Raw genomic sequence first — 26,748 nt, 5'->3', positions numbered from 1 at the left:
CTAGGGGTTTAATATTCATTGTCCTTCCACAAGGGCAAAGCAATGCCGGCCAATTCATTTGTGGTTCTTGGGTTGTTAAGGTGACAAGATTTTTCTCTCCCTTCTCCAAGTCGAAGAGAATTCCATGAATTTTGTGTTCAAGGACTGACCATCACATGGGCTTCTGCCTCCTCTACTATTGGCTGAAGCCCAGAATGTGTAACAGCCCAAACTCATCATTGCCAAGTTTTTCACAGAAAGCTACCAAAATGATCAATGATGGTCAAACCAGCTGGGAACCAGAAGTTCCAGTGGGTCTGGCCTTCCAGGTACAAATAGTAGAGAGTTCAGTGGAATCCCCTTCTCTGGAGAAGGGTGATTCAGGGCAAGGACAGGAGCAAACTTTCTTTAAAAAAAGAATATAACCTGGGACCAGAGCAATATTATAGCAGGTTGGACCTTTACCTTGCACCAGCAGACCTGGCCTCAATCCCTGGCACCCCATATGGTCCCCTGAGCCCACCAGAAGTGATTCCTGAATACAAAGCCAGGAGTAAGCTCTGAGCATTTGGGTTGGTCCAAAACCCAACCCAAAACAAACCGAACAAACCCCCTAAAAAAAATAATACAAACAAACAAAAATACCTACCAAACTCTGGTCTAGGGAGAAAGCACAGGGTTTAACGCACTAGTTTTGCATATGGCTAACCCTAGTCCAGTATGACATATGGTCCCCTGATCACATAGGAGTGACATTCATGCAAGAATCAGGAGCAAGCCCTGATGTGACTCTCCCCCCCCGCCCCCAATTACACCTAATGAACCTCATTATGGCTTGTCCTGTGAGACTCTCTAACAAACAAATCAGCTCCGTGCAGCAGAGGAGACCGGGCTGTGGGCATCCAGCGGCCGATGGTCCAGCTCATCCAGACCCTTAAGTTGCTGAGCTCACAGGTCTCTGCAGCCCATCCCGGGGGGTTCTCACCAATGGAATGTTAGTGACAGAGCCAGACATGAGAGAGCGCCTCTGGGAGGCAGTGGTGTCCTTTCTGGAAGCCCAGTGGTGGACTGGGCAATGTTTCAGATTGGGCACTGCATGGAATTTAAGTTTGAGAGGATTTATGATAGATGTTAGCCATCCTAGAGTTTGCAGCTCCTCTGAGCCACAGACTGGATTCATGGCTCTTGTCGGTTCCCACCTCACATTTGGAGCTTGAGGTCCAGGTTCTTGTAGGGCCCAAGGGGCTTTGACCCACACTCACCGGCTGCAGCCCGTCCTCCTGCCGCCTGCTCTGGCTTGGGCGGTTGATGAAAGACCGGGTAGAGACTTTGTAGTGATTCAGCAGGCAGACAATGACCACGACCATCACCGTGACCACCACGACGATGATGATGATCTGGGCAAACTCCAGTTCCGCTGCAAGGGAAGATGGAAGGCGGTGAGCCATGTGTCCCTCTGCACCACCACCCACTTCTCCAGACACCCATCTTCTGAGATGCTCTTCTCATTCCAACCCCAGATCCCGAAGGCCTCTTACAGAGCCGGACCTCACAGAGATCTCTTGAGAGGTTACTTCCCTGCAGATCTATTGCCTCAAGCTACCACTAGACCTAGGCATTTTGTCCTTTAATTTTTGGGGGTCACACTGGGTGGTGATCAGGGATTACTCCTAGCTCTTTGTTCAGGGATCTCACCTGGCAGTACTTGAAGAACCATATGTGGTGCTAGGTATTGAACCTGGGTTGGCTGCATGCCTTGACCCCTATACTACTCCCCGGACTGGCTTTGACATTCTAATATTGTTTGAAGAATGGATGTTTGAAGAAAGCATCCCATACAGCAGACTGCTGGGCTTTGCCTTCCCCGGGTGCTCAGATCTTCCCTCTGTAGTTTGACAATGAGAAGGTTCCATCGGTTCTATGACGGGGAGGGGCTGTGCTGCCACTGATCCTATTTCTTTTGTGTAACTCCAAGTCCAGCCCAGCGTGCACACCATGGGCTGGTGTCTGCTCACTAAACCTTCCCACTGGGCAGTTAGACCCTTAAGTTTGGTCATCTTTGGGGTGAACAGCTCAATGTTCTCCATCCCCTATACTCCAGTCATATTACATCCTCCACATGCTACCTCCAGGGGAATTAAGAAACTCTCTGCTTAACAGACAACTGGATAAAAAAAAAAACAAAAAAAAAACTGTGGTATATCTACACAATGGAATACTCTGCAGTCACCAGGAAAAATAAATCCATGAAATTTGGTTATAAATGGATGGGCATGGAGAGTCCCATGCAGAATGAAATGAGTCAGAAGGAGAGGGACAGACATAGAATGACTGCACTCATTTGTGGGATACAAAAATCATAGTATGAGACTAATACCCAAGGACAGCAGAAACAAGGACTGTGAGGACTGGCCCTTGGTTGGAAGCTCAGCACAAGTGGTGGTGGTGGGAGGGCAGTTAGGATAGAGAAGGGACCACTATGACAATGACAGTTGGAAATGATCACTCTGGACAAGAACTGAGTGTTGAAAGGAGGTAAAGGGATAAAATGATAACCTTTCAGTACCTGCATTGCAACCACAATACCCAAAACAAGAGAGAGTGGGGGGAGAGCGAGAGAGTGAAAGAGAGAGAGAAGTGTCTGCCTATATGGGGGGAGGTGGTGGGAAATTTACACTGGTGAAGGGAACAGTCATTGTGTTGGAACATTGTATGACTGAAACCTAATCATGAACAACTTTGTAACTGTGTATTTCATGATGATTCAATTTTAAAAAAGAAAGAAACTCTCTCTGCATTTCCCAGTATAATTTCACTAGGAAGTTAAACCCATATTTATGGGTAAGTTTAGAAAGCACATCTGCATAAGAACTACATAGTACAGCCAAAGGAAAATACGCAGATTAAAAAAATAATCACGCTACACTTCTATCCAGAGACTTGGTCTCTGGGAAATAATTTAGGGAACACATCTCCATTGTTCCAGCTCAGTGCAGGCACCATATTTCAGGAGCAGTCGGTCACCACTGGGTTTTTCACACTGTTGCAACAAAGGATTTTCTAAATGCCATTAACACATGCTTCGCACACGAGTTCAGAGCCATGGAGCTAATTCAGAATCACAGCACACGGAATTGGCAATTAGAGGTGGGTGACGGAAGTTGTTTGGGTTTTGCATGGAGGAAGTAATGAAGACTTCTTGAAAATGTGAGCAATACAGAAGGAAAGAGTGTCCAAGGCAAAAATGTCCCTTTTGAGGCTTATAGCACAGCCTGACCCCCTCTCACTTCTAATCCCAGAATGCCTTGGGGAAGAGGGCACCGGTTCATTCCTCATGGATATCAGTGCATTTGCCTATTGAATAAGGGTTTTCTTCTAAATGAATAAGTTCATTGTACAAAGACATTGCTCTTTTTCTCATGTAGTAAATCAAACATTTTAAACAAGAATATAGATGTATATACGTAAACCATTCTTTATGGTAGTTATCTATCCTAGATTATGGCTTTATTGGAACTTACATTCTCCACATGATAGATATTAGATATTGGTCTTCTTTTCTGAGTTATAATAAAAATGTTTTATATGCATATGTGTGTATGTGTGTGACTGTACACGTTGACCCACATTCATAGTTATCCCTATAGGAAAGAGTGCCAAAAATGGAAATTTCTGGGTCAAGGACATACTCGTTTAAATGCTGAAGGCTACTGAGAATATGCCTTAGGAAAAGGCTCTTTCCAAGGAGAAAAAGAAAACCCAATCTAAACCTTTGTCAACAGATACTCTTCTTTCACCTCTACCAAAATGATGGACACAAATAGATATTCTGTTTTAATTTAATACTCAAGTATTCCCTGAGTACTACTAATTTTAGATATTTTCTTTAATTTTAGATATTTTCTTATGATTTAGCAAGTTGACTTTATTTTGCAAATAAAATTTATTCAAACAAGTTCGTTGTTTTCTCATTTACTTGTAAATAGTCTTTATAGGAATACAAGTATTTGTCTGTTACATGAACTGCAAATATTTTCTCCTAATATGTAAATTATTTAAACTTTGTTGAGTGTTTCTCTATAGAAGATATAATTTGGTGGGTGGGCAGTCTCCCAAGTGCTGTGTGGGGAGTATGGGTGTTACTTCCAGTGAGAGTTGGCCAACCACCAGCTGGTGGCTCAATGCAAGGGCCCAAGAATGCAGTCCTTCTCTTGTTCTGTGATTCTGGGGACCACCAAGACCACCCCAGCAGTTCTGGGGGCCTCCAGTGATGCTCAAGAAGCTATATAACACCAAGGATTGAATCCATGTTAGGGGCATGCTAGGGATGTGTCTTAACTGTTGCACCATCTCCCAGGTCCTAGAAGACATAATATGGGGTGAGGATCTTGGGCCATACCTGGCAGTGCTCAGGACTTTACTCCTGGTTCTGTGCTCAGGGATCACTCCTGGTGGTGCTTAGAGGACTGTATGCTATGCCAAGGACTGCATTGGGATCGGTCATGTTTCAGTGAAGTATCTTAACCCTTGCACTTTTGGCTCGAAGAAGATAAAAATTTTTATGCCACCAAGTACTTTCTTTTCTGTTCCTTTTCATAATTAGAATTTTTATGCTTAGAGATCTATTTCCTACGGATTTCATTTCTTATAGTCTGAGTCAGCACAGAGAACATTTTATATTGTCGTAGAGGCACAAATCTTTTGATCTAAAAATCACATGACAATGCCCATTGCAAGCAAGAAGTTCTCAGTTGTGAAATAGTGTAGAATGATTCTTTGTTGTTGCTTGGTTTTGTTTGTGGTGCCAGGGATTGAGTACAGGGCCTCATAAATTGCAAGTACATATTCAGCCTCAGAGCCTCAGCCTCAGAGCCACGCCTCAACTCCAAGAATATTTAGAGGTTGAATGGGAGGATGGGGTACGGCCTGTTCCAGTAGCTCAGGGGCTACTCTTAGCTCTGCGCTCAGAGGTTGCTCCTGGCATCATCTGGGAATCATGTGGTGCTGGGGACAGAAATCAGGATCCCAGCATGTAAAACCTGTGTCCAACCCATTGAACTATCTCTGTGGCCCCTAGAATGACTTTGCTTGAGGAGGACACTCCAGGGTGTTACCCCTGGCTCTCCACTCAGGAATCACTTCTGGCAATGCTTGGGAATGATTTTGGATGCTGGAGATTGAATGGGGTCAACCACTTGCAAGGACAGTGCCTTACCTGCTGTACTATCACTCATCCCCCTGAAATAACTTTTTAAGAGAAAAGTGCCATCATTTTTCTGGTCGGAGGCTGTGTTCTAGCAGCTATATGCCATACACGCAGGATTCCAGACCTGCCCAGTATCCTGGTGACCACACGTCCAGCTCAGCTCCATGCTCCTGGTATGCCTAGATCAGAAGCTCTCAGTGTCTTAGTCTCAGGACAGTCTAGATTCTTAAAAGCTCAGAATCAGCCCCAAGCACTTCGTGTGAGTGCACATATGTCTTGTGTTTTAACACATTTGAAATCAAAACTGCACATCTTAAATATCTAACCATTATATGTGAACATATGTGACACCCAATAAAGACCATTTGTCACAACAAGAGATTCAGTGAGGAGACTGGCACAGAGGAGACATTTTTATGTGACCTCAGGTCTATAGGTATTTAAAATACAAACCAAATATTTACTGGTAAAAAAACTAGAGAGAGGGGCTGGAGAAATAATTCAGGATTAAGGCACTTGCCCATACCCATTGGACCCTGTTCAAATCCTCGCCCAAACACGGCCTCCTACGTTTCACTAAGGTGCACCTGGGCACTTCATACTCTGCACCACTTCTTGGGTGTACCTGGGCCTCATTTCCTAAACTGTGGGTTCAGTCCCACATGGGGCTGCATAACTGCATAAAATTGTTGCGCAACTCATTTATGATTTTTCTTTTCTTTTTTGGTTTTTGGGGCCAAACCTGATGGTGCTCCAGGCTTACTTCTGATAAGCACAGCCACTTGCCACATCTCTTGAATATCAGCCGGAACAGAAGACGGCATCGTTCTCCTTGACTTTGCCTTCAAGCTCTTGTCACATGCTGCTTTGCAGAAGCATATGGAGGAGTGAGGCCTCACCGGCCACTGGGGGACTCTCGAGAACACTGACTACTTAGTGGGTCTAGACTGACCGACACCAGGCTACTTGGTATAAACTCCAACAGCCTGGACACTGAGACCAGGTTTGAAGGGGCAGCTCTGGGCGAAGTCCTGGGGCTTCATGTGCAAGAACAGTCCTAGGAGTATGTGTCTGAGCCTCATTTCCAGAACGGTGGGTCCAGTCCATAGGGGGCTGCATTAACTTTATCCAAATTGCTGTACAACTCATTTATAATTTTTATTTTCCGTTTTGACTTGGGGGCCACACCCGGTGATGCTCAGGGCTTACTCCTGGTTCCTGCTCTCAGGGGTCACTCTGGATAGGGCTCAGGGGGACCATGTTTGGTGGTGGGATTTGAATCAAGGTCCAATGGGTATGGGCAAGTGCTTTGGCCCCTGTAATACCTCTCTGGTCCCTCTTTCTGGTTTATTACCAGTAAGTGCTTGGTTTTAATTCTATATACCTATAGACCTGGGGACACTTCAAAATGTCTCAGGTGAGGGGGCTGGAGAGATAGCACAGCGGGTAGGGTGTTTGCCTTGCACGCGGCCAACCCGGGTTCAAATCCCAGCATCCCATATGGTCCCCTGAGCACGGCCAGGGGTAATTCCTGAGTGCAGAGCCAGGAGTAACCCCTGTGCATCGCCAGGTGTGACCCAAAAAAGCAAAAAAAAATGTCTCAGGTGAAAAGGGGTTGCCAGTGGAAAAGGGTAGAGAAGCAAACCCATATCTATGGCTTATGGGGCCCCAGAGTCCTGGACCCCTGAGGAAGCATGGAACTCATGCAAAGAGGGCTGAGAACACAGCTGGGGAAAGAAATGTTCCCCAGGGTCCCACTCACTGAGATGAGCAGCCTAACTGAAGCTGAGGCCGGCGGTAGAAGGTCAGTGGGAATCTGAGTGACTACTGTGTAGAGACCCCAGAAATAGAGGCCGCTTCCTGAATGGACTGATTAGATCCCAAAGAAAGCCATCCTGGCGGCCCAATCCCAAACAGATGCTAGAGTAATGGCATGTGCGGCAGCCATCAGGTGGCTCCGGAGGCGTGTCAGGGTCGTCTGTGATGCTCTGTGAAGCCCCAGGAAGTCCAGGCCCAGTGCCAGCATGAAGCCAGCCAAACTGAACAGCCCGTTGGACATGCAGGCCTCAGCTCAGCTCAACACCAGCCCAAGGACACACGCCGTTTCCTTCCATGCTCACCACTGGGAAGCAGGAAGTTCTCTTTCTCCTGTGAACTATGGATCCTCTTCCAAAACTGGGACAGACTTTCTCAGTGGGAGAACAGCAGTAAACAGAGAGAGAAGGTTCTGGGGACCAGCCAGATGCCTTCCAAGACCCCAGAGTCCTCTGCTCCCAATTAACCCTTCCTGTTAAGATCACGCCTTTGAGCTCAGAGGGCAGGTTTGTGTCCTCTCACACATATCTCCTTCACTTGCAAGAGAAAATTGTCTTTAAAAATGCCTCCTGAGGGGCCAACATAACAGCAAGGCACAGGCAGAAAGCGGCTACCCGCAGCCCGGCTGGGAGCCCCTAATCCAGGGTTACCCTCCCCATAACTCTTTTCACACAACAGCCATCTTTGTTCTTCCTGAACCTTCTCCAATACACCCCCCCCCCAACTCCTGGCCATTGCTCAGAGGCAGAAAGGATCCCCAAAGTGTTTGCTCAGACCTCAGATGGGCTCTGTTGCTGCTGGCCTGACTTTGTACCTCTCAAGAAAGCATCGTCATCAGACAAGTCAGCAGCATTCCCCTTCATGCAAAGCCTTTGTTTCCATGCCGAATGGCCAATTTCAGAGATTCAAGATTCCTGAGCTTCAAGGTCTCCAGCTTCAAGACTTGACCACGCCTGATCACCAGCAAATGTCTCTGAGCTGTAGGACACCTGCCCAGGCAGAGGGTCCCAACACCTGCTATCACTAGCATCCCTTCAAGGCTCCTGTCCCATGCCTTCCCACACCGACACATAGACACACAGACAGAGAGACAGATGGACACTCACACAAACACATACATGCCTCTTCCTGCCTTGACATCACTGGGGGTTTCTCTTCACTTGCTCCAAATATGGAAGGCCCCAGGCCCAAGAGGACAAGGGCAAGGGGCTGTGGTCAGCCGGAGACACAGTAAGGCCTTGTGATCCCAAAGAACTCTTGACAGGAGAGTCAAGAATGTGAAGAGGGAGATTCACCCGAGAGACACAAGCACACAGCACACAACCATTTCTTGACAATCAATGGGGCCCCAACTCTTTGGCCTGGGAGCAGTGGTCTGTGTCTGAGAGTGAGACAGGTGATAGCTAAGACATGACAGTGACCTGGGCCTTTGTGGACCCTTCCAATTTCCTCTGGCCTTCCCACAGATGGCTCAACAAGATGCCTGTTTTCATGGGGTAGGGGAAAAAGGATGCACAATGGTACCTTGGGGTACACTGAAAGGGAAAATGTCAGAAGTTTTGATTTGGGAGAAGGCACGGGAAGAGCAGACTGAGAATGAGTTTTGGAAGAGAGAAAACAGAAATATTTTAATATTTTTAAAATTTTTCGGACCACACCTAGGGATGTTCAGGACTTACTTCTGGCTCTGTGCTCAGGTATCACTCCTGGAGGCGTGGGGGACCCAATGGGATGCCAGGGATTGAACTTGGTTGGCTGTGTGCAAGGCAAGTGCCCTGCCCTCTGTATCATCTTTATAACCCTGAGAAAACAAACAAAAAAAATCCTGGTGGACTAGTAGAGTTTGGGGAAATACCAGGATGTTCCAGGGTCTCCAAAATTTCATGTGCCCAGTATTCTCAGCAAAATCCATGGGGGCATTTCTCCTGATTCCAATAACACAGAATACCCACAAAGCAGATGCCCAAGAAAAGAACTTTAGGCCAAATTCCAATTTTCAGATGCCCACTCCTTTTGTGAGGGGCGATATTTTATGACAGTCTCATGGATGAGTCATTATAATGCTGACACCAAAATTTTTTTTATGATACATTGAGTCTAAAATTTACAGGAAGGCTTCACAACACCTCGGTTTATCACTGTGAACCAGAGTGATGACTGAGATGACAGTATCTATTTTTTATGGAAACATCTCCAAGAAATTCCACGCAGCACAGTGGAGAATTACAGGAAGCGCAGAAAGTGTGTGGCCTGGTGGTCTGTTCTCTGGTTCAATGAAGAGCTGGTCTGACTCATACGAGAGGCATGAGTGTCTGTACTATTTTTATCGAACAAACTCTGGGGAAGTGTGGTTCCCACCTTAGATTCCTAATATAACACTCATTTCTATTGCGGGATGGTTAACACTGTCTCCCATTTGGTCTTTCCTCCATTCATATATCAGCCTTCACAGAAATCTTCGTTTCTGAACGCCGAATTAGTTTTCAGTTCCAGCTGTGTATAATCCACAGCCCTGTAGGCTTCCCATTGAGGTGTATCTGTTAAAGTCTGGGCCTCTCCTGGGCTCCTCCTGACACCAGGCCTTGCAAACACTTTGGCAGCATTGGGAAAAGCTCCATCTATAGCATCCTGATGTTACAAGGAATGTTGTCCACAAATTCATGCACAGTCCCCAGAAGGCTCTTCTGCCATTCATCGTCTCTAGCGGCAGCATCTCCACCGCATACTCCCCTATGCTAGAAGGTACTGGGATATTGCGACGAGGGAGAGCTATCCCAGAAGCTTGCAGAGTCCCCCTACCAGGGAGCTTTCCTCTCTTCCTCCTATGGGTAGACATAGTGAACTAGGGTTTGCGTTTCTGCCCCCGTCCTCCTGGACACAGATGGGTGTGGGAAAGATGACAGCATTACCATGGGGCTGGAGAAACAGGATAGTACAGTGGGGAGAGTACTTGCTTTGTAAGCAGCTGCCTCAAGTTCAATCTCTGGCCTCTCATATGGTCCACCATGCACAGCCAGGAGTGATTCTTGAGTGCAGAGCATTGCCAGGTATGCCCTCTCACCCAAATAAATAAAATGAAATAAAAATAAATAATAAAATATTAAATAATATAAATATTATATAAATAGCATATAAACATATCACTTATATATTTGTTATATTTATAATATATAAATAATGTATAATATATTATATATAAATTTTATATATATATGGACTGGAGTGATAGCACAGTGATAGCACAGTGGATAGGGTGTTTATCTTGCATGCGGCCAACCTGAATTCGATTCCTCTGTCCCTCTTGGACAGCCTGGCAAGCTACCAAGAGAATTTTGCCCGCACGGCAGAGCCTGGCAAGCTACTTGTGGCGTATTTGATATGCCAAAAACAGTAACAACAAGTCTCACAATGGAGACGTTACTGGTGCCCACTTGAACAAATCGATGAGCAACGGGATGACAGTGCTATTATACTAACATATATAATAAGCAATTAAAATATCATCATCATCATCATCCCATTGATTGTCAAATTTCTCGAATGGTCTCAGTAACGTCTACATTCTTCCTAGCCCTGGAAAAAACAATTAAAATAAAATAAATAAAATAAAACACTTTTTGGGGCTGGAGTGACAGCACAGTGGGTAGGGCGTTTGCCTTGCACGCGGCTGACCCGGATTCGATTCCCAGCATCCCATATGGTCTCTTGAGCACCGCCAGGAGTAATTCCTGAGTGCATGAGCCAGGAGTAACCCCTGTGCATCGCAGGGTGTGACCCAAAAAGCAAAAAATAAAAATTAAAAAAAAAAACACTTTTTGCTTATGGCTTTGTGACACTTTTAAAGTGTTAAGTGTTCGTGAAAGGCTGGCCAATTATTTCCCAATCCTACTGAGACTAGACCAGGTTGGGGGTGGTGGTGGGGTGGTGACCAAAAGAGCGGAAGAGGGCAAGAGCTAGAATCTAGAAAGATTGTATTAGCCTCAAAAGTTTGTGAACTGTTAATATAGAAGTACTCTGGGGAACATTAATGGTTGAATGAAGAGTTACACTCAGTAAGCAGCATGGTGAAGGGGGGGGGATTCAGTCTGTCACAAGAATAACTTCACAGCTTGAAGTTCACAAGAAGGCACAGCAACAAGCTTTCATCGTGATGATTATATTTGTACTTTGAATTTTCTTTGGGGGGTGTGTTGACTACTCTAGCCTAGGTGACAGCAGGAAAAAGAGCCCTTTCACAGAAATACCCAGGTGTGCTAGATTTGGCATCCCACCTGCCCACTTCACCTTCCTTCAGAAGTAGATCCCTTGGATGCCCTGGGAATTGGGGCTCCTTTGCAGACCTCTGATCCTCATTTGTAGTGTTCATTTCCTGGTCTCCTTTCTCCTTGGGCTAAGCCCTGGGACCACAGCTGCTTCTGCGGTGGCCTCCCTGGCAGGCACTATGTGCCCAACAGTGTCCTTCTCTATAAAATGATCAAGTCTCAAGAAGGGGATTCAGTGACCTCTCTGCATGGAACAGCCTCTAGCAAAGAACCCAGCTCTGAGGTTTTGCTTGAAGCTCTCATATTCTCTAAGAAGTAGTCAACAATTACTAGGCCAGGGCAATGAGAAGAGGTGCTGGCCAAAGAGCTTCCTGGCCTCCCCAAGTTCTACGCTTATATCATCCTATCTCTGATCTTGGACTGGAGCGATAGCACAGCGGGTAAGGCGTTTGCCTTGCATGCAGCCAACCTGGGTTCAATCCCTCTGTCTCTCTCGGAGAGCCCGGCAAGCTACCCATGGCATATTCGATATGCCAAAAACAGTAGCAACAAGTCTCACAATGGAGACATTACTGGTGCCTGCTCGAGCAAATCGATGAACAATGGGACGACAGTGCTACAGTGCTACAGTGCATCTCTGATCTTCTATTGACTAGAGATAAGATTCTTTGTGGCAATATAAGGAGATGAGATCTCTGAGGTGTGGGAGGAGACAGCAGTAGTGAACAGTCAATGACAGTCCCTTCCAGGGCAAGGTGTAGGCTGGGCACAGGCGCTGACCAAGGGCAATGCCAGGTGCTCTCCGTAGCCCTGGAAGGCAGGGCACAGCTGGCGACAATGAGTTGGCCTACGGGATCCCTAGGAGGTAAACACGGGGAGTCCATCCACTAAAGTGGCATTTCTTTCATCTGTCAAGGTCCAAGCATTCACCCAATTCAACCCTGCAATGGGCCTTTTCAAAACCTAGCATTTCATGATCTCTGCAGAAAGAAATGCAGCTAAATATGTTCCCATCAGAGATGATTGACAGGATTTTCTGAAAATACAGCAGAGGAATAAGAGCAATTATAAACCTTTTAAAAGTCAATCCCTCTGCCAGGCTATAAATGGAAAAAATGCATACATAAAAACCATAATTCTCTCTATAGGATTCATTTAAAATCCACCCTCATCCCCCACCCCCACGTTATTAATTTAGGAAACTGTATCAGAAAAAAATAAAGCTGCACAAGGAACTGATTCACAGTTTAGCAGTTTGGAGCAGTGTTTTCTGAGTCTTCTCTCTCCTCTCTCTCTCTTACACACACACACACACACACACACACACACACACACACACACACACTCTTTCTGCTGCCCTCTCAGAGTCACAACTCTTTCCTCACATCCTGTAGGAATTGCAGTGGTGAGCTAAGGAATGCCCAGGAAGCCCCCCACATCCCAAGAAACACACCTTTTCTTTTCTTTAACATTCTGTTTTCAATCATCCAGGGGGATGGGGGGAATCAAAAGTAGCCATGACTCTTAGCTTGGGTAAAAGAATTTCCAGGGGACATGAGGGTAGGGGTGAGGGGGCGGGGGTGGGGGTGGAAGATTTTCACTTCACCGACACAGCATTAAAAAAAAAAAATCTGACCCAAAACCACAAACCTGCACATGTATCCACAACACTATCCACAACATCCCCCACAGGAGTAGGCAGAGAGCAGGCAAGAAGCTGAACCGTCTAAACTCTATTCTCCTGAGGAGTCCAGCCCTGATGTATTCTCGAGCTGACGGAGCCCTCCGAGGCAGACACAGACTTCTGAGAAAAACTGGAAAAGAGGTTTTCCTCTCTCAACTCTGTCCTCAACTTAACCACCAAGAACCACCTACGAGTAAAGCCCAGAGAGCTGGGCGGGCAGCTGGCACTGGCCAGTGTGCCTTTTTCCCCAAGAATAGGTCTTTAAAGGGGGTGTCCCGCAGTATGTACTGTCCAGGTGGTCCCTGGACATAATCAAGTCTCTCAAGGCCGGGTGTCTGACCTGAGGCAGCCCCCGCCATCTCCCCCATGGAGGGGGCTCAGAGCATGAAGCTCAGGGCTGCAGACAATGTCTGCAGGCAGCTGCTGGGGAGTGAGTGTGAGTGCGTAATTGTGTGCGTGTCTATCTGTGTGTGTCTGTCTCTGTGTGTGTGCACGTATGTTTCTGTCTGTGTGTGTCTGTGTGTGAGAGTGTGAGTGCGCACGCGTATGGTATGTTTCTGTGTGTGAGTGTATGTGTGCATGCGTATGTTTCTGTGTGTGTGTCTCTGTGTTTGTGTGAGTGTGTGTATGTGTGTATGCGTATGTTTCTGTGTGTTTGTCTCTGTGTCTGAGTGTGTCTGTGTGCATGCGTATGTTTCTGTGTGTGTCTGTGTGTGTGTATGTGTGTATATGTGTGCATGCGTCTGTTTCTGTGTGTGTGTGTGTGTGTGTGTGTGTGTGTGTTTCTGTCTCCACGGTGTCAGCAGGACCCAGCATAGGTGCTAGACTCAGCGCTGTGGTTCTGACCACAGACTTGGCTCCCAATTATCGACTGCCATCCGCAGACTGCGGCGGCCCAGCCCCCGGGACGCGGCTGGTGGCACCGCGCAGTTAATAAGTGGAGGGTCGCGGACCCGAGCGCCCCGCCGGCCGCCCTGCAGCCCGCCTGTCCGCAGCAGCACAGACGTGCGGGTCATCTGCGTGCCCCCTGCGTGGCCTCGCGCGGGACACGCTGGGCTCCCGGTGGGGGCAGCCAGACGGACCGGCTGCCCTAGGGGGTCCATCAGCTCTTCGCAGGCAACGACCAAACCAGACGAGACCCGGGAGGGGGCGGCGCGGGCGGGGGAGTCTGCGCGGGGCTGCAGGCAGGGGGAAGGCGCTTACCCCAGGCACTGCACCCGCGCGCGGGCCGGCGGGTGGGTCCGAGGGCACGTCGGGCTGCAGCTCCCGCTGCGTCCTGCAGGCCGGGGCTAGAGGACGCGCCGCCAGCCGAGGGGACACGCTCCCATCGCTCCCAGCCGAACCGCACCGGCAAGTGGCGAAAATCAGCAGGAACTAGTCCCACTTCGCAGCCGGCGGCTCTCCCTCCCCGCCCTCCGCTCTTCCCCCTGCCCCGCCCGCCTCCCTCCTGCTCTCCGCCCCTCCTCGCTCATTAATCCTCCCTGCGGGGAGCCAGCACCCCGGCCGGCCGGACCCGAGACTCCAGAATCTGGTCCAGCGAGGGGTGGGGGAGGGGTCTCTCCGTCTCACTCGGCAGTTAGTGGAAGGTGGGCGAAGAAAGGAGCGAAGCAGCTCCCGGGGCGGAGGAAAGGCGATTATTCAAACGTTAAAGCAGAGGGGGCTCCCCGGAGGCGCTTCCCCCTCGTGGGGCACACGCGCAGATCCCTCTCCCCCGAGGTCTAAACAGTTTGTTTCCTACGTGCGTGAAACACCGCCAGGATCCGGGTGCCCTGGGGCTGTGCGAGGAGACGGGGAGCAGGCTGCGTGTCTGTCGCGGCACTTCGCAGACAAAAATCACCGCGTGGCCGCAGAGAGAAAGGGGCACTGTGCCACGATGGGTGGCGAAGAACGCCAGCCGCGGGCCGCTCCGGTGCCCAGAAGAGCCTTTGTTTTCCCTTATTGCCGGTAAACAGCGATGACATGTGGGCCATAACAATAGTTTTGGCTGTAGGAGGAGTTGTCAAAGCAAAACAAAACTCCGCTGGTGACGACCAGCCTTAGAAACGGGGACAGTGACATCAGCAGCCAGTCCCTGCTGCTGGTCCGTGCGTCACCTTGGGTCCAGCGCAGTGTCTAGGCTGGATGTCATCACCAGGTCCTGGGCTTGGGTCAGGGTCCCACTGCCCAGCGTTCTAATTATTAAGGGTGGGAACAGGAAAGGAACAAAAGAATCACCAAGATTTCCGCACCCCCCCCCCACCCAGATTTCATGTGGTGAAATGAAATAGGAATTTCAGCAGGAAAATTGACAGTTGTGTACATTTGCATGTGCCAATCAAGACTGCCTGACTTTTCTTCAGTAATTGCAATATTTAAAACATAACTTCCCTTCCCTTGCTTGTGTGAGACTTATTTTTCTCTGTTGGCTTTTTTTTTTTTTTTGGTTTGGGTGGCATATTTGGTGGTACTCGGGGCTTACTTCTGGCTCTGTGCTCCGGGATTGTTCCTGGCAGTGCTCTGGGGTCCTTCATGCCTGGGGTGGCCGTTTAAGGCAAGCACTTTATCTCCTGTACTATTGACTATTGTTCTGGCCCCTCTTTTGCTATCCTTTTCCAAGTGCTAAGACTGCACGTTAAAGGGGAGGCTTGGGCCACGCTGGCTGGGCAGAGCACCAAGCAGAGAGCAAGCAGTGGGGACTTCCAGCCTGTCCAAGCTGATCTCCTGCTCTCCCTGCCTGATCCTCTGAGGTCTTTGCCATCTGGGGGGTGGTACTTGTGCTCCATTTAGTCAGGCTGGGGAGGGGAATGGATATCTCCAGCACTGAGGCTTGGAAGAGGAACTCAGAAGATCACATATGAGTCTTATGCAAAACTGTCTTGGAAAATTAGGGATTTAGTCATCAATAAGGAACCTGAAAATCTGTTGTGTCAAATAGAGTTGCATTTTGAGATGGTAGCAAATGGTCCACTTTGGGATTTAATGTTATTCAAGATACATATTTCATGTGCCTCCCCCCAATCCCATTTTGATGTTTTTCTTATAGGGGCTGCATCCAACAGTATTAGTACAGAGGCCAAGGATCAAACCCAGGCCTTGCTGCATGTTGGGTCTGTGTTCTACCACTTGGGCTATTCCCCCAGCCCTCCCTTTCCCCCCTATTTTCTTTTATATGTCTGCAGAATATTCCATGCTGCTTTAATGCATTTATTTAGCTTAGCTGGCTTCTTTATCACTGGGCCCCTTGGTCCTGAGTGCCTGTCTTAATTTAAGTTCCTGTTTGTTCTGCTCTCCTGTTTTCACTCAAACAGATGATTCTAAAATTTAAAAAAATCATCATATGAACATGCTGCGGAGATGCCACCAGACCCCATGCCAGGCTGTCTCATCCAGGGTAACAAAGGAGGGAAGGTGGGATAGGTGAGTCCCTGCACCTGCCCCCAAAAGAGCCCTGGCAGCCCCAAACCTCCAGAACTCAATTGCTGCCATGCTCATGGCCCATCTCCACAGGCTCAGATGAGCGTCATCCATGACTGAATCTGCTGAAAAATTCAGGTATGTGGGACTTGTGACCGAAATCTCCAGGCGCACAGGGAGTCAGGAATGAGTAACCTCCCCCCATCTCCCTGTGCTTCCGGTAGGCTGGCAGTCATGCCCACGAACTGCCTCTGGTGTCATTTAAGCTCATTAACAGAGATGACTCAGACTCTCATATAAACCTCGGAAGAGGAAGAGGGCAACACACCACAGAGATACCTCCTGACCCCAAAGTCACCATCCAGTTAAAAATTTAATTCTAGCTGTATCACCCTATTTAAAATCTTAGAATTCCTGGTGTACAAGCCACATTTGTGGCTCCATGACATCTCGTATTCTATACAAGGGCTTAATGGCTCCTGGATGATACAACAATCTTCACACACTTTCTTATAAGGATATTTGTTGTTTTTTTTAACAAGCAATACAAAATATATTATTATGTTCTGCTTTGGGGGCAGGCTTTGAGGATCAGGGTGGAATAATTCGAAATATGGTGGTGGGAAGGTATAATGGTGGTAAGATTGGTGTTGGAATAGCACTATAGCACTGTCGTCTCGTTGTTCATCGATTTGCTTGAGCAGGCACCAGTAATGCCTCCATTGTGAGATTTGTTGTTATTTTTTTTTGCATATCAAGAATGCCACAGGTAGCTTGCCAGGCTGTGCCGTGCGGGCGGTATACTCTTGGTAGCTTGCTGGGCTCTCCGAGAGGGACAGAGGAATCAAACCTGGGTTGGCTGCATGCAAGGCAAACGCCCTACCTGCTGTGCTATTGCTCCAGTCCAGTGTTGGAATATTTTTTTTTTTTTTTTTGCTTTTTTGGGTCACACCCAGCGATGCACAGGGGTCACTCCTGGCTCATGCACTCAGGAATTACTCCTGGCGGTGCTCGGGGGACCATATGGGATGCTGGGATTCGAACCCGGGTCGGCCGCGTGCAAGGCAAACGCCCTACCCGCTGTGCTATCACTCCAGCCCCCAGTGTTGGAATATTGAATGTAATCAATTAGTGTTAACAACTTTCTGAAACTTTAATAAAAAATAAAAATAAAAATAAATATATGGGAGCAGAGAAAAAGCTCAATGCTTTGCACATGGGAAGCCAGGGTTTGAGCCCAGCACCACACGGTCTCTTGAATACTCCTGAATACAGAGCTGGGAGTAGCCCCTCAGCACTGCAGATATGACCCCAAAACCAATATCCTACACAAATTATCTTATGAGCCTTTGACTTCATGGATGCTGGTTTGTTTTCAAGATGTTGATGGGGCCAGAGAGATCATACAGTGAGTGGGCAGGACCCTTGCCTTGCATGTGGTCAACCAAGGTTCAATCCCCAGAACCTCATATGGTCCCCCAGCCTACCAGGAATGATCCCGGAGTGCAGTGCCAGGAGTTAGCCCTGAGCACTGTCAGTTATAACCCCCCAAACAAAAACATTGCTGACATCTCACAGGCACACGCTGGCTGTGGTGCATTCATGAGGATGTGCTCTTTGCACTGTGCTCCAGGTGGAGGGCATGCCCTTCAGAGCCCCTGACCCCCTCGCTCCAGGTCTGACATGTGTTCTCATCCTGTGGGGATAGCAGCAGGGTCTACCCACTCCTCAGCGCTCCCTGGATGGTAGAGGAGGCCTTGTCACAAGGAAATGCTTATTCCCTTTGCTCTCTTTGAAAGATTCGCTGGATCGAGGAGGCTGTACCAAGGAAGAGAGAGGTCTGAAGGTAACATGGAGGTGTACCCTCTGATAAACATCTCACACTAGCTGGCTCGGGGGCTTTTGAACTGACGGGTGCCAGCATTTCACTTCCCTTCCTTCAGAGAAAATGGCAGCACACACACCAGAAGGGCGTGGGAAGAGACAAGTCTGACGAGCAAAAACACAAGGAGGAAAGTGTAAAAAACATTTGCATTCAAGAACTCGCCTCCCTCGTGTCTGTAATTATGTATCTTCAAAACGGAGTACTCTGAACGGATAGCCAATTTTAGAACATGCTTCTGTCTGTCGTTAATCAAACAGCTCAACGTGGTCTGAGCAGTCCCCATGGAGAGCAGAGACTTTGGAAATGGGGTGGACAAGGGATGCCCCAAAGACAGATTTTTTTCCCCCCAGAAGGCTCCCGAGAACTTAAGGTCCTGCAGAGACTCCGCCTTTCACTCTACCCACATCTTCAAAGCTTTCTCCATCAAGATCTTCATTGCATGAGTTCGTCTAACAAATATTTACCAAGTGGTTACAGTCCTTCGGATGAAATATGCTGGACCTTCAGCGTAATCCAACAGATGAGCAGTAACTGCAGGCCTGCCTCATCTTAGATTCCATCTGGAGTCCGCTGTTTATTTAAGGAACTGAACACGCTCGAAGAATGGCTGCTAGCCAAGATCTGAATATGACAGGCGCAGGCAATTGGGAGCGTCAGTGGCCAGAAAAGCCAAAAGAAGCAACGGCAGGGCAGAGAGTTTAGCTCAGGGGCTGCTTACTCGGAGCTCCTTAGCCTCACCATCACCGTCACCAGCCTTGTCGCTGTTGTCGTCTTTGGGTGGTAAAGGGCATTGTACTCTGTTTTTCCAGAATTTTTTTCTGTCACATAAGACCCGGGTTCCTCTCTAGCCTGATCCAACCCTCCAATGGAATCAACGTGGCGACTCCCTCAGACCTTAGCGTCTCTTCCCAACATGTTCATGGCCCTCAACTCACAAGAGAAATTTTCACTGATAAAGGTCCTTGGAGGAGTTCGGAATACCTTTATAAAGGTCACTTTGTAGATAAGGAATGTTAAAAAAATTTATAAAGATCTACTGCTATGCTCTGAAGCACTTTTAAGTACTTCCGCCTTCATACCAATCCCCTGAGGTATGTTTTCTTATTTCCCCTTTATAGAGAAGGGAGCTGGGGCCAGAGAGGGGGAATATTTTATTTGGATCCAACAGCTTCTAAGAGACAGGCTAGGAGCTGAAACCCTGGGCAATCCGATTCGATCTCCTGCCTACCTCCCCTCATTCTGCTCAGTGAAGAGGTGGGAGTCATTACAAATTCCCACTCCCTGAGGTTTATGACTGTGCTGTAAAATTCTGCTCTCAGAGAAAAATTTCCGTATAAAAATTAAGTCCTGCCATTTGACCCTTAGAAAATAAAACTGTGTATTTAGGTAAGTTTGCTATGCTTAAAGTCATGAATGAGGGTTTTCAAAGAACACAGACTTTACGATCCTATAGACTCAAGCCAGGGAATAGTTTGGTATTTGTGACTTTACTCTATAGCATGGAAGAACTTACTACAGTATTCTTATTGCTTAAAGTTTTACAGCAAAGAATTTTATGTGGAAACAGAAATGTTTTGCATATGCTCCAACCACAGTGTTTCATATCCCATGGTTCAGCAGAAATATCAGCAACTATAAAAAATTTTATTCTGGGACATAATTCACATTAATATGTTCATATTAATGAACATATTAATGTCTTATCACATGAACTCATCTAAATTAAAGAGACTTCACGTAGTTTCCAACAATATCGGAACAATATTCCAACAATATTTCCAAAAAAATGCAATAATATTCTATGCATTAGGAGACATTAGCATTTACCCTTTATATTATGCTATTGTAAAACTTTTTCTCTAATGAGGAAAAATAATAGAATATTTTTTATTTACAGCAGTATAGATTTCTGTGGAGCTGGAGCAATAGCACAGTGAGTAGGGCATTTGCCTTGCACGTGGATGACCCGGATTCGATTCATCTGTCCCTCTCGGAGAACCCGGCAAGCTACCGAGAGTCTCTCATCCACATGGCAGAGCCTGGCAAGCTACCCATGGCATATTCGATATGCTAAAAACTGTAACAAGTCTCACAATGGAGATATTACTGGTGCCCGCTTGAGCAAATCGATGAGCAACAAGATGACAGTGATAGATTTTTGTGATGTGGATTACATATCTTGAAAACTATATAAGTCCCAGAAGAAACTAAGAGGTGATTTTAAAAATATTTTGCGTTTGGCACCACACCCAATGGTACTCAGGGCTTACTCCTGGCTCTGCACTCAGGGATCACTTCTGCTGCACTTGGGGTGCTGGGGATCGCACTTGGGTCAGCCCTGTGCAAGGCAAATACCTTGCCCACTATACTATCATTTTGGCCCCAAGAGGTGTGTTTTTTTTCTTTTTTGGGGGGTAAGGTATTGTTTTTGGGCCACACCAGGTCATGCTCAAGGGTTATTCTTGGCATTCCATTCAGGAATTATTCCAGGCAAGCTTGGGGGACCATCTGGGATGCTGGGGATTGAACCTGGGTTGGCTGCATGCAAAGCACGCCCTTGCCCTTTGGCCCCACGTGGTTTTATAGTGCCTAAGTTCAGAAGCCAGTTAAACCCATGTTTGGGTTTCAGTTCTGTCATATTACTAAGATAGCTGAGCTATAGCGTTTCCTCATCTGCAAACTGAGGAAATCACTAGGTGACTGGAAAAATAAAATAAAATATCACATATTGCTACACAAAGCATGGTTCAAGAAGCAGCAGCAGCAGCAGCAACGGAAACTGGTTAGAAAAACAGGACTGGGGTGGAGGGCCTGGGGCTGGAGAAATAATACAGTGGGCCAGGCGTTTGCCTTGCACACAGCCGACTGGAGTTCAATCCATGGCAACTCATATGTTCTCCTGAGCCCCCCAGGAATAATTCCTGAGTCCAGAGCCAGGAGTAAGCCCTGAGCACCACTAGTGTAGCCTAAAAAATGGAAAAAGAAAAGAAAAAAGAAAAACAGGACCTTAGGCTCTGGCCCCCTTTCTGTTGACCCAGATCCTGCATTTGAACAGAATCCTCAGGTGATTCATCTGCACATCAAAATACTTCCTGAAATATTGGCCTAATCTAAACTCCATATTTGGATGAAATAAGAAAACCTTGGGCTCAGAGAACATCTGTCTAGTGCATACCATGCAGAGAAAGGAAGAAGAGAATTCTTGTCTTTTTTTCCCCCATGTGATTCTCAGCAGTGACTTTTTTAAAAATGGCATTCATATGTGAGAGTTTGTACATAAAGTGAGCATGCTCCCTTCTGGGCTAAGGACCACTGGGCAGGTGTTTCCCCGCTGTCTTCCCAGCTGACCCAGCCACATTCCCAGAAAAGCAGGAGGGACTGACTGTCAAACCTCACAGAATGGTGGCTTTGGGGATGGAATATAATTTTTAGACTATTTGGCATCCTTCACAGAATCTGGAAATTCCTCCAGACTTCTGGATCCCACATTAGGAAAGAATTCTAATTTTGTCCCTGACTCCAAGCTACATTACAAAGCAATAATAATTGAAACAGTATGGTGCTGAACAAAAACAGGCACACAGATCAATGGTCTAGAGAGACTGGAATGAATCCATGCACATATGGAATCCAATCCAGACAAAGAAAACAAGTCCACATTTTGGAGAAAGAAAAACCTCATTAACAAATGGTGGGGCTTTTGTTTTCTTGGGGCTTAGGGAACATACCTAGTGTGCTCAAGACTTACTCCTGGCTCTTTGCTCAGGGATCACGCCTGGCAGTTCTCAGGAGACCATATAAGTTTGGATCAACTGTGTGTAAGGCAAGTACCTTAATCTCTTTACTATCTCTCTGGCCCAATAAATAGCATTTTGAAGACTGGACAGCCATATGGGGGAAAAATTAGATAGATAACATCATGCACAAAAATTAACTCAAAATTCATTAAAGATTTATATATTAAATTCTAATCCAGAAAACCTATTAAAAAACCTAATGAGGGACTGAATAGTACTTGCCTTGCATGCAGCAGACCTGTGTTCAATCCCTGGCACACCATGTGGTCCCCCAAGCCCTGCCCGGAGGAATCCCTGAGTGCAGAGCCAAGAGTATGCCTTCGGCACTGCTGGGTGTAGCCCCCAAATACACATACACACACACACACACACACCAAAACAAATGTAATGTTATATTTCATACCTCAATATAAGAGACATCTATGGAAACCTAACTCCAATGGCAGGGGAAACAAAGGCAAGAAAAAAATCAAAATACATCAAGTTAAAGAGCTTTTACATAGCAAAACTACACAAAAGGCAAAAGGCAATAGATAAACAGGAAGAAGATATCTGTACATCACACATTGGATGAGAGCTTGATACTCAATAAATAATTCATACAGCTCAACAACAACAGAAAGCAAATAACCCAATTAGAAAAAATGTCTAAAAGACTGAATAGCCATTTCCCCCAAACAAAAACCAATCCACCATCCCTCCCCCGCAAAAAAACAACCTCCAAACAATCAAAACAACCATAATAGAAGCTGGAGAGATAGTACAGAGTTAGGGGTGTGCCTGGCATGCATACAATACAGCTTCAATCTCTGACACCATCAAGTCCCCACATCATTGCCAGATATAGCCCTGGAAGACCCCAAGCACTGCCACAGTGGTCCTGGTGGTCTCGGGCATCAAGGGCCTGAAAAACAGCGACACAATTCAGGCCTTAGCATTGAACTGCCCGCCATGCTGGCCAAGGATCCCTGGGACTGGCTCTCCAGCACCTGAGCACCCCTTGGGAGGCCCCTTAACAACACACAGACAGCCACGGGCACATCAAAAAACATTTCACATTGGGGCCAGAGAAAAAGTAGAGCAGGTAAGGTGCTGGTCTTGCACACGGCTGATCCAGGTTCAATCCCTGGCACCCCGTAAGGTCCACTGAGCATTGCCAGGAGTGCTTCCTGAATACAGAGCCAGGAGTAACCTCTGAGTGCCACTGGGTGTGTCCCCAAGACAAACAAAACTGTCTGTAGCACTGTCTTTCCGTTGTTCATCGATTTGCTCGAGAGGGCACTAGTAGCGTCTCCACTGTGAGACTTGTGGTTACTGTTTTTGGCATATCAAATACACCACGGGGAGCTTGCCAGGCTCTGCTGTGTGGATGGGACACTCTCAGTAGCTTGCCGGGATCTCCAAGAAGGACGAAGAAATCAAACCTGTGTTGGCCCACGTGCAAGGCAAATGCCCTACCCGCTTTGCTATCGCTCAAGTCCTAACTAAGAGTATTATTTCCTTATGCCCTATATCCATTCATTATATACCAACCCCCCAAAAAAAGATAGAAAGAAAATACTATTCTGGTTATGACGGCATAGGTGGGTGAGAGATATGAGAACAGGTATATTTTTGGTGGTGAGATGGTGGCAGGTGAGGTAAATCTTATTCACTCACATACAGAAGTGTTAAGCTCTGCCCTGAACATATTTGTAGTATTATAAATTAATAGAAATAAAATTTAAAAGGGAAATGAAAAAAATCTAATTATGTCTTCTGAAAAATTTAAGTGACATAAACAGATTCTTCTTAAAGGTGGAATTATAAACATACCTCTATGAACCTGCCAAGGTCTCCTTATTCTCAGAGAAAGCCAGACTGCAGGAAAGGAGAGTTTTGTCATGGGAAAATTCCAGAAACAGTTTTGCTGTGCACTTGTGTTGCACATATTCTGCCAGGAAACTTCTAGTACTCCCCCCCGCAACTGTTTTCCCTACCAACAAGGTCTATTCAGATTGCCTTCATAAAAGTGATATGTCATCAAGAGGAAGAAGAAGGCCTGAGATGTGCTCAGTGGTAGAGCATTAGCATGGAATGTGTGAAGACCTGGGTTTGATTCCCACCTTTGCGCGATATCACAAGTCTGACCCATGACACCACAAGTATGAGTACCCCTGCTGTCCCCCCACCACCCCGCGAGTTTACAATGACCTACTCTAGCTCCTTTGTATTTTAGATGAAAAACATATTCTAGTAAAAGCATGCTGCATACTTTGATATTTAAAATATTCAATGCTACTTACTAGAAAAATCATTTTGCTCTTTATATATGTTATGTTACATTTGTCAATTGTATCCCAAAGCTGTGAGCTTGAATTACCTTCATGAGCCATCCTATTTCTGGATAGACTGCATAAAAGAGACTCGAGATGTTTATGACTCAGGTCCTAGATACTGTTGTTATAGTTCCCAGCTCTGAATCCCATAAAAACTTTAACTTTCCCTTGAGAGATGGAAACTCTAATTAGCACTATGCTCCAAGCAAACATCGTGCATTTCTGTACATTTATAGTATATGGCACACATACGTGGTGCTCATTTTTTATGTGTGTTGCTAAATTACTGAACAATGGTGTGGTAATTATATTTGAAGAATCTAAGACAGTGGTCCTTTTGCAATCACAAGCCTTTGGGGGATGATCTGAATGTGGATGGAAGTGTATACCATAGTCCCCGGAATCCTCCTTATAAATTCCAGGCCATATCCAGGTAGTTCCGAGGCCTTTCTGTTCATTCCTAAGAAAGCATTAACTTCTTCAAAGGTTGAGATGAAGTCATAGCACAATCTAAGGGTTTAATTACAATAATAGGGCATATGTGCAATCAAATACTAGAAAACCACAGGTAAAAACCCAAGTTCATCCACAGTCACATCAGAGATCTGTTCTAACTTGGGCCACTTAAAAACCAGTCTAGTGCATATAATACTTTCAAAAACAGGAATCAGTGCTCTCTGGCTTTTGAAAACAGGAGGCCAGTCCTCCAGGCAGTCCTGATGTTAGGCCAACACTGAACACTTATGACATGCTAGTCATGCTGAGGGGAAACCAGGAAAGCCCAGAATTGTCTCTGCCCATACCATTTCTTGTTCATGCCTGAGCAAAGAGAGTGAAGCACTGAGACCAATAAGATTCAATGAAGCACTGAGAGAAGTTTGGAGATCCATGGAGGGCCTGAGTGATAGTACAGATCCATGGAGGGCCTGAGTGATAGTACAGTGGCTAGGGCATTTGCCTTGCATGTGGCCAATCTGGGTTCAATCCCCGGCATCCCATATGGTCCCCCGAGCACTTCCAGGAGTAATTTCTGAGTGCAGAGCCAGGAGTAACCCCTGAGAACTGCTGGGTGTGACTAAAAAAAAAATATCTGAGGAAGGAGGAAGGGAGTGAGTGAGGAGGGAAGGAAAGCTAGGGTGTCCTGAAGGAACAGGAGAGATGTTGGTCCAGATAATGATGATCATAGTAGGAATACTGATAGTAATATCCAATACTTACATGGTACTTACTATGTGCCAAACAGTATTCCAATGCACTTATTTCATTTAATTAGGCCATTTAATCCTTAGGGCTTTCACATGAGATGGGTACAAACTATTATCCCAATCTCACAGGTGAGCAAACTGAGGCACAGAGGTTACTTGGCTTGCCAGTATCACATAGCTAGTAAGTGATGGCAGAGTCAGGACTTAAACCGGAAAGTCTGGCTCCACATCTATGTTGAACCACACTGCTCAGACTTAACTCTAAAATGTAACAGGTTCAAGGGTGATTCCTGAGTCAAATCCTATTTTGAAAAGGTTCTCTTTCAAAGGTGCATTTAATAGATTAAAGAAGGGGTTGGTGGGGGAGGGGAGAAAAGGAAAATAAGGGAGGGGTAGAGAGACACCACAGGGGTTAAGTTGCTTGCTTTGTACACCACTGACCCCAGTTTGATCCCTGGCTCTATATATTGTATCTCAAACACCACCTGGGGCTGGAGCCATAGCACAGCGGGTAGGGTGTTTGCCTTGCACACAGCCAACCGGGGTTCGATTCCCAGCATCCCATATGGTCCCCTAAGCACTGCCAGGGGTAATTCCTGAGTGAAGAGCCAGGAATAACCCTGAGCATCGCAGGGTGTGACCCAAACAGCAAAAGCAAAAAAAAAAAAAAGACTTAACATTGTTGTTTGGCTGGAGCTATGGCACAGCAGGTAGGGCGTTTGCCTTGCACGTGGCCGATCCGGGTTCAATTCCTCTGTTCATCTCGGAGAGCTCAGCAAGCTACCATGAGTATCCTGTGCGCATGGCAGAGCCTGGCAAGCTCCCTGTGGCATATTCAATATGCCAAAAACAGTGACAAGTCTCACAATGGAGATGTTACTGGTACCTTCTCGAGCAAATCAATGAACAATGAAACAACAGTGCTATAGTGCAAACGCCACCAGGAATAACCCTAAGCACAGAACCTGGAGCAAGCCCTGAGCACTTCTGGTTGTGGTCTCCTAAATTAAAAAAAAGCAAAGGAACGACTTGTTTTTCTTTAATTCAAACCAAAGCTCTTTGAAGGGCTGGACATGCACAGAGATTATTCTATTTAATTTAATTATATTTAATTTTATCCCTTTTTGGTTTGTTTTAGGGACACACTCGGGGATGCTCAGAGCTTATTCCTAGCTCTATACTCATTACTCCTGGTGGTGCTTGG

At 46.6% G+C, this 26,748-nt stretch overlaps 1 protein-coding gene across 2 annotated transcripts in view; it reads right to left on the bottom strand.

Annotated features, from left to right (window-relative positions):
- LDLRAD4 (low density lipoprotein receptor class A domain containing 4) overlaps positions 1-26,748 on the bottom strand; it is a 387,875-nt gene that overhangs the window by 26,354 nt on the left and 334,773 nt on the right. Inside the window, exons 1-2 of one of the 2 annotated variants that reach the window (XM_055127078.1) lie at positions 14,150-14,350; positions 1,242-1,396 (exon numbers count right to left, since the gene is read on the bottom strand). In XM_055127078.1, coding sequence (XP_054983053.1) covers positions 1,242-1,346 — 105 coding nt within the window. In that variant the 5' untranslated portion in view covers positions 1,347-1,396; positions 14,150-14,350. Of the gene's footprint in view, positions 1-1,241; positions 1,397-14,149; positions 14,351-26,748 lie in introns of those variants that run through there. The other variant, XM_055127077.1, reaches the window with a different exon arrangement.

Source organism: Sorex araneus, chromosome 2 (assembly GCF_027595985.1).
Source record: "Sorex araneus isolate mSorAra2 chromosome 2, mSorAra2.pri, whole genome shotgun sequence".
NCBI classification, from domain to species: Eukaryota; Metazoa; Chordata; class Mammalia; order Eulipotyphla; family Soricidae; genus Sorex; species Sorex araneus.
This window is presented reverse-complemented; position numbering and strand designations above follow the sequence as displayed.